We start from the raw sequence: 8,971 nt of genomic DNA, 5'->3' as shown, positions 1-8,971 counted from the left end.
TTGACGACTTATGATTGACATAAATTTTGTGCTCGACTCCAGGTTCAAAAATAGTTCGACTGCGGCTACATACTCCAGAAACATTTTGACCGCGAACACTTTAGCGTGTGCAATCGTTTTCGTTTCTTCCGAAAATTTCGGCGTTCACATATAGATTATTTTAGTAATCGTTCGACTATGACTGCCACTTTTAGAAGTTACAAACTAGATTTGAATCCAACAAATAGTACCAAACTCTCGTCCACGGTTCTGAAATTTTACGTAAAGCGTTTATATATTGAAGCTTTAGATGGCGTTTTGCAACGTGTCGTTTGCAGCAGGTGGTCATATTCCAGATTCAGATGACCAGCTGACGTCAATGTAAACAATAGTCTAAAATAGTGTATCTACGTGCACAATAACAAATTCACAAAGCATGCAGAGTGAAGACTTTTATTATAAGCAAAATTTATTATAAAGTTAATTACATTTCTAACAAAAGTATGCAGTATGCACAACTGTGGAGATTAAATTCATTTGCGCAATTTTAATTAGATTGCCCGAAAAGTCATTGGTATCAGCAAACGTTTGTACATAAGTTGGTGTGACATTCATCTGTATCTAAAAGACTTGATGATTTTTGTCCAATATTCCGTGACGATAACCCTTCCATTACCATCTGCAACGATTGACCATGGACTTCGAAGTCCATTCTGTTCAGTTGCAACAAATCTGTATAGAATATTACGCAAATAGTGATTGAAAGTGGTTCAGAAAAATTGAAGATTTGTATTCCTGGCCCTTCGTATAACCTATTATCACTACAGCAGTAAGCGGCCGATATATATATTGGCTATATATAACAGGTAAAAAACCTAAAATGTTCGTCATAGTTGTTTTATTCACTGTTGGTTGTGATTATTTTTAATGAATAATACCCTCATGTCGTTTATTGTTTTTATAATGAAATTACACATTAGGGGGCACTAAAGCCTCAGTGCTTAGGGCACCAAGGGGCATAATCTGCCCCTGGGGGCACATAATGGTTGTTCAGTATATTGTTCCGAATATCACATTGTGAACATGAAAGTAAAGCCGATTTCTACAAATATTTCACAGTTTAAGGTTAAGATGCTTATTTCCAATATACACGATTCATGTTATATCGAGAGCAGCATTCACGATTTTCAACGTCCCACATTTCTCAAGATCAAAAACATGACCCGTCGATTGGTCGCGCGGAACTGATATAATAATACGCAATTGAAAACAGTTTTATTCATTTAACTTCTACCAACCTTTGAAATTCCCAATTGTCATTGAACATAGCGATCCTGTTATGACCATGGTCAGCCACAAACACGTTACCGTCCGCGTCTACACAGACACCAGCCGGGTTTAAAAACTTTTGCCTTGAACTGATTTGACTCATTTGGGGAACTATGCAGGATGTTATGCACGCGAGACAATTTCCCTTTTTGTCAAAAATCTGAAAAATTACATGTTGTTTTTATATTTTTGTATATAATTGCTTATAAATTATCAATTAAAAAAATCATTACTTTGATATCGTGATTCGCCCAATCTGATACTAATATATTTCCATTTCTTTGATCTACTGCAACGAAATATGGTGTATGAAGACGTAGAGTTTCCAATTCTTCTCCAGCTTCTGTATGTCTCATTTGAATTCCAGTACCACCTCGGAAGAGCTTTTCTAATCCGCCATCCGAAGCATGGATCGAGGCACAGCTTGAAATTGAAAAGCGAATAAGTATATTTATAAGGTAATTTATAAGTATAAGTTCATTTTTGTCCGTGTTAGTCACTTATATATCGAGAACAATTCACGGATTAGCAATCAATTACAGCTTGAATTGTAGTTCCGAAAAGTTTATATTCAAAATATATTCTCACCTCTTTTCAATGTCTGTGATTACAATTTTATTCGTCTTTTTATCTACAGCTACTCCACATGATTTACCAAAGAACGTCATTCCAAATTTTCTAAACAATAGGAAAATAGATAAATTCAAGAAAATTACTATACTGATTTTGTGTTTGCTAATTTCTTTTTATCGGTAGTGACCAATGATGCGTGTTAAAATGTCGTTTATAGTATGTATCCTTGCGCATCCTATTTAAATTTATTTATTTTTACTTTGTATTGAAATTGAATATTCTGAATGTTTTTGAAAAGTGTTTTACTTACTTGCTTGACTTTCCTGTGACTCCAAAGACACGAACGGTTTCACCGCAAGTTACAACTATTTTTCCTTTTTTAGTAGTTGAAATTCCAATTGGATTTAATCCTCTTCCACCAGCAATAAGTTTGAAACTATTGATGAAGTTACCACCCGCCGTGAAACGGAAAATACGCTGTGCCTATATATGATTTACAAATACGTCAAAAGTTACTATCTAATTTCCACGCTTACGTGGAACATAACGATATTATATAAGCAATGCATGTAACAACTGTGTAATCACCTTGTAATCCGATGCGACTATATTTCCATTGGTTAATAGTGCGACTTTCGGTGCAGAAGTAAACGTACATGGTTGTCCATGAATTTCGAAGGTACTCACGATTACCGTACCGACGTCAACGTCTGGTCTGCTTCTACGGTTGCAAAGATTCTCTGTGGATCGAATTCTTATTGGCTGCCTTATCATTACGTCATCAAGTAGAGAATTCGGGCGTGACATAATATCACCACTGTCTGTAGCATTCAGCATTTCCACTGAAGAGGCCATGAGGACTTTTCTCGGTTTAGGCGTGGGTCTTCGAATACCATTGATTTGATCTGATAATAAAGCTAGAGACTGAGATCGCCTCACGGAAGAATCGTCCCTCCGCGGGGTTATATTTTGCAATGCATGACTTCCATTATTCTCCACAAGACTGTTCAGAGACCATCCATCGTGTGAATCTGGATTGTGTATAAAGTAAGATATTATGGTAAGTGTGTGCTTTAGGTTTATGAGCGTATTTCTGCACAATAACAAATGAGCTATTTAAAAAGCGTGGTTGTATATACGAGGTGCCTTTATATAACATACATATTACTAGGTAGTTTAGATACAAACCCGATGTAGCCCACAATACAAACTTTATCTAAGCTAAATATACAATATAGTTTATTACCTTCAGCGCTGAATATTGTCGATTCGCTGGCATCAAAACTACTTGTTGAACACATTACTGTATCGTTCATGAGGATCGGCTCTTCATCAGTGTGATATAATTTCCGTCTAAGGTTCATACTCGGTGAATTTGTTACATCATCTGATAAAGTTTGAGGTCTTCGTATTGCTTTTGCTGCAATCAATACGACAAACTCTATTGTATATTCATACTGCTTAAAAACTTAGTTCATAATTAATGAAAACGCGTAAGAATGTATAGAGTTTGCATGCATCATAAACAAAGTATAAATAGTACTCTATAAAATAAAACATTTTAACGAAAGTTGAACGCACACATCATCTAAAAACTGCAACTTATAAATAGTTTAATGTTTATTTCACCTGACCAACGGCTGGATAACTTGAACGTGATAAAGTCGCATTAGAAATCACAAATGGAAATAGAAAATGCTGGTGCAAAAAACAAAACAAAAAACGTTTAATTTAATTAAATACCTCTCTTGTTCCTGCGGGGAATTTTTGCGTACAAAGCGTCCTGGTTTGGATCAGTATTATCTTGAGTTGCGTTTGTGGCATTTGTATCACCGTTTTCAGCTTCAAGGTCTGTAAAAATCAATTTTCAGGGTTATAAATCCAACATAACCTGGAAGAATTTCAGTTTTATGTTACTAAATTACATATTATATACATATTACGATAATTATATGCATTGATATAACGTATATATTGTTTTAAACTATTATACTTAAATACGTACGATGAAAAATTACCGATTACCGCAGTTAGTGTCGAGGTGAAACTGTTGCTAATATTTAGAGTGATGCTAATGTATAGAGTAGGCCTACTTTTACCTCAAAAATTTGGCCAATTTTCGATAAAGTTGAGATCTATATTTTCTGAAGATATTTTCTATTTTTTTTTTGTTAAACCCAAATAACATATATATTTTTATGTGAGTTTTACCATTAATTTCACAATATTGTGGATCCTCATTTTCTTCAGGTATATTATTGTTAGTAGAATCTTCGGTTTCTCCAAAGGATATAAGTCCTTTCTCCAAATAAGATGTTGTATTAGGAGAATCTTTCTGCAACACGTCTGCAATGTGATAACATGCAAAATAATAATACTAAAAAAATATTCATTAAAAGGCACGATACCGCATTAGATTTACGAATCAATGTGACAGACTAAAGACTGTTTTTCCATATATACTATTCAGTTACCTTTACACATTAGTTTCCCCATACAGTGCGAAATTTTCATCTTTCTATTTTCTTCGTTGTTTGATGGTGTCGTCAATTTCACAAGTGGATCCTGACATCTTAAAATTTCTTTCAATTCTATGTCATCTGGAAATTATCAATACAAAAGAGTGTAACAGTCAGCAAGCCCCGTCTTCGTGATGTCAGTGTACCACTTCATCATAAATTAATATGTTGAACATATAATTTTGAGATTGTTCTGCCTAATCATCAACTTTACCGAGCATAAATTATCAATTTTATATTGAACAACTAGAGGTCTAAGTAATATTTACTGGGCATGAAATGAACCTGTGTTTTATGTGTCGTTATTGTAAAAGTGTGAGGATTTTTCTAAATTTCTATTCTTTATTCAGGACTCATATTCGACAACATACCGACACATTCTCTCGAGTTTGATTGAACAATCCCTTCCATTTCTTCAACTGTGCTCAACAAATTCAAAATATCTGTTGGACTTCCAGATGATAAAGTAGTTTGATGTTTGATTTGAAAACCATTGAACGTCTTTTCAATTTCATTTAATTTTTTTGTTTCAAGTTGTTCATATTTACCGAGATATTTGTTGTGATCGTTTAGAAGTTGCTTCAATGCCTAAGATAAAACACGAATAACAAAATTACAAATTTAGCAGAGTTATCTGAACAGACTGACTATGGGGTCGAGGATGTTTGCATGCGGGACAGAAGGTATATAAAGATAATATAATTACACACTAGGTCACATTATGCTTTCCAACTTTTAAAACTGCTGTTATGCTGTTGGTGAATTTTCTGATTACTTGGTTATGTGCTTATGTTACATGGTTAAAACAGACCTGCATTTTCGTAACCAGGTATTTTAACAATGCAAAACAAATTACTGGTTTTTACGGTATTCCTGAAGATTTACACTGAGACGTGGCTACAGTTCAAAAAAGCCTTCATGTTACGAAGAAGTAAAGATTCAGGTTGTTCACCTCATTCAAGGCTTTCCCTCTTTTTTTCACAGACGCTATAATAGATTTTGTATGTTTTTCAATGTCACGCAAGATGATTTCCTTTTCATTTTTACGTTTTGTTTTTGTTTCCGATATTGAATCAACCAACGCTTTTGAGTCTGAAATCTCCTTCCCTATTGAGATAACAAGTTCACTGGAACGTCTTTTGACATCTTCAACTGCGGCTAAAAAAAAATACCAAAATGTTCAAATAATAAATAATGCTTCTTATACGCAAATTTGCTTCTCAATTATGTTTCTATATTTTCTTTTGTACTATATCCTACTTGGATAAAAGAACGATTGGTATTCAGAAATATCTTATTTAGAACAGGTCTTATAAAGCAATTGTGCTCCTGAAATTCGCAATGTCTAATTTGCTTACAATTGCTTTTATGATTATAAATATTACCTTTAACTTGTATTAATGGATGTTGTCCACAAGTTTCTTGTATACAATCATGACAAACGGGAATTTTACAACATTGACAAAACATTCGACAAATCTGTCGTGGAAATAAAATGAACTTGTATTAGCCAAGCGATTACAAAGTTTTAATAGAACTCATTGAAAACCACTAAAAGGAAATACCTCATCCTCGTGGCGAGAACAAAATATCTTTGCTCGAGCTTGAATTTCCGAGCTGTATTTTCCGGTCTTTAGACTACCAAGCGTCACTATCTGTAACAAAGAATGTCGTCAAAGTTAGTGCATGAAAATGGACTAATTGGGGTATAAAAATAACTTCAAATACAATAGAAAATAACTTTATTCCGAGATGGAAGAAATCATGAAATTTACCTAACCTAAATGATTACAAATTTGGGTCCTGGACCTCAGGCAGTCGCGAAGCACCAGAACTCAATAATAAGTCATTGAAATCAAAATTGATTATGATTAAATTAGAAATCAGAAACGAATTTTCCAAAATATTCTAAGAATATGAAAAGAAATCTTATTATGAAAAAATTGTCTATGTCGTGTCAGCGTAATTAGTTTTGTTTAATAAACATTTCGAAATAAGATTGGTAAATATTAAAATCAAAATGTTTCTTTTGAAGTTACATTCTAACAAATAAAGATTTTAAAACCCACATTGAGGCACAGTCATAGCTTACCTTATGATTCCTTGTAAACTTTGTCTGACAATGAACAAGGTGACAATCTCCACATAAATAATCTGAACAATCCAAACATCTCATCATTGCTTTTACTTCATCATCACATATATCACATAAAGGATGACGTCTAAATTATGTAATGAAGTTTTTCATCGATTTTTTAAGGTCAACCAATTATTTAAATAATCCTATGCCAGATACAATGCTTTTTCAGTGAAAAAGTAAATATATTTGGTACAACAATATTTTGTTTGCAATGCACTGACCTTCTGATTATTTTTGATTCTCCTGATCCAATTTCTTCCCATATTAAAGATATTGTAGATGCATTGGACTCTCTGCGACCTTTAATAGTGTCTATTAGACTCTGAAGAAAAAAAAAATTACAGATAAAGGCGTTCATACTGTATAGTTTTTCGTTGTCATTGTTCCAGCAATTAATGGGGAGACAACAAGTTGTTTTTGAATATTAACATAAATCAGAAAACAACAATAATTTTTCGGACAAAGTATTTACTCTATTGCATTTACTCTATTTAAATACACATATTGTGTACAAAACTTTATTTATAGATTGGCCGTTTGAAATAGCGGATACCTGGACAAAAAAATTCTTCTTCAAATTCGACAATCCACTTTTTCTCGGTAATAGAGTCCGTTGTCTACAAACTGGGCAATGTATTCCACCTGAAATCATAGTCACGCATTGATCCACACAATTTCTGCAAAACGAATGTTGACAATCCAACAAAACCGGGTCTTCGTATGTATTTAGACATATTTGACAAGTCAGAAATTCTTCATTCAACTTGTGTCTCAAAGCTTTTGCTCCGGCCATTTTTGCTTTTACTTCGTCAACAAGCAGTATATCTTGTACTGTTCCATTCGGAAGATACTGAGTTTTATATCGCATCGAAAAAGAATTTTTAAATTTCATTTCCGTACCACAACACAAGATGAAAATGATTTTACCTGACGTACAGGTAATTAAATGTAAAACAATTTCCAAAAACTTTAAAATGAACTTCAATACTGTAAAAAAGAATGCGTGAAATGATTTTGCATTTCAACCTAAATATTTAGTGCTATGTTGTAATAATCGTGTTATAACTGGCCAGGAATGCGAAATGTATTCTTACCCATTAATCACGATGGTTTTAAACTTTAATCATGTTAAGCTCAACCGAGCGTAAAATATCGGTAACGTTCAGGAAACTATCCGTGTCGTTGACGTTTCCTCGACTAATCTTACAATGTTACGTCACTCGAGTGTTGTTTTCCGCAAATATCGTTTATTTAAAGAAGTTTAACCGCATTAAATAAGTAAAAATAAACTTTGCATTTAATCTGCTTGTAAACGGCATTTTGGTAACTTATTTGCAGATATGTTTGATGGTTAAAAAAATAAGTGGCAAGAAACTCTAAATAGACACATGATACTTAACCTTAGACGATTACATCATTTTTATTTAAGGAGAACGAAATAAATGTATGCACATAATCATGTGTAATTCTGCAAACGCATAAATAAATGTCATAAATTGGGTTTCTGTGGAACTAAATTATATCCTTTCTTCCTTCATGCTTTGTGCGAACGAAGCCGGCATACTGTAGCAATTGTGAAGACAACTCTTTTAGGTGATTAAAGAGTCTTGCTGTATATGATAGTACTAATATTTCTGTAAAAACTTGAATCTCTTAGAAATGTTCTGAAAAATCTTTTATGGTAATTACCTATTGGTCGTATGCTTTATTCAACATAAACAATAATTTATTTAGTTGTAAACAAACATGCATACTTTTTAACACATTAGTTTGTATTCACATACATACATAATGTTCCATTTTTAATAATTGAACAATAATGTTCTTTTTTCATTGATGGAACAGTAAAGTATAACATCACTTCATTCCAGACTCGAAGTCATTATAATAATATCATTCTTATTCATTATGATTACATCATTAACAATTACGTTTATTCCAATCCACTCCTTATAAGGAGACATATAAAAATATCGCAACCACGACTTGTAATATAAACCTTTCCACAAGCGGTCACGGTTGGATGCGTTTCAACAAAAACAATAAATAGACGAGGTAATATAGAAATTACCAATAGTATTTTACTCTCTCAGTGACGATTAATTGCTTGACAACCATTATTTCGTTGCCCGGGATAAATCAACGCTCAGGTTAATACAAAGTCAAGTTATTTTTAACACCATAGTTACGTTCGCTAAATTATTATTCTAATTCTTGACCATATTGAAGTTTCATGCGAATAACTTTATTTAAGATTCATTTATTACCGCGTGAAGGTGCGTGTAATCTGGGACTATACTTGAGAATTTTTAAGATCAAATTCCTAAAAACTGTTTTAGTGAGTTTTTGACATTCATAAACTTCACGTATAATTGAGATTAATTTGTAGTCATAACCTTTTTGTACACCTTGCTTATCGTTATATATCAAT

General features: G+C 33.0%; 1 protein-coding gene across 1 annotated transcript; it reads right to left on the bottom strand.

The window, feature by feature from the left end:
* Nucleotides 1–447: 447 nt before the first annotated feature.
* On the bottom strand, nucleotides 448–7,441 carry LOC120339475 (uncharacterized). The gene is made up of 17 exons (XM_039407611.2): nucleotides 7,094–7,441; nucleotides 6,762–6,862; nucleotides 6,493–6,622; nucleotides 5,966–6,055; nucleotides 5,786–5,879; nucleotides 5,353–5,558; nucleotides 4,772–4,988; nucleotides 4,356–4,481; nucleotides 4,093–4,227; nucleotides 3,625–3,732; nucleotides 3,128–3,301; nucleotides 2,470–2,912; nucleotides 2,192–2,364; nucleotides 1,897–1,986; nucleotides 1,542–1,731; nucleotides 1,278–1,468; nucleotides 448–711 (listed from the first exon to the last, which is right to left on the bottom strand). Exons 1-17 carry the CDS (start codon nucleotides 7,430–7,432, stop codon nucleotides 591–593), a joined length of 2,928 nt encoding a protein of 975 aa, XP_039263545.2. The 5' UTR covers nucleotides 7,433–7,441; the 3' UTR covers nucleotides 448–590.
* Nucleotides 7,442–8,971: the final 1,530 nt, after the last annotated feature.

The sequence above is a fragment of the Styela clava genome, chromosome 9 (assembly GCF_964204865.1).
Source record: "Styela clava chromosome 9, kaStyClav1.hap1.2, whole genome shotgun sequence".
Classification (NCBI taxonomy): domain Eukaryota; kingdom Metazoa; phylum Chordata; class Ascidiacea; order Stolidobranchia; family Styelidae; genus Styela; species Styela clava.
Note: the sequence above shows the minus strand (reverse complement) of the source record. Positions and strands in the feature narration are given on the sequence as shown.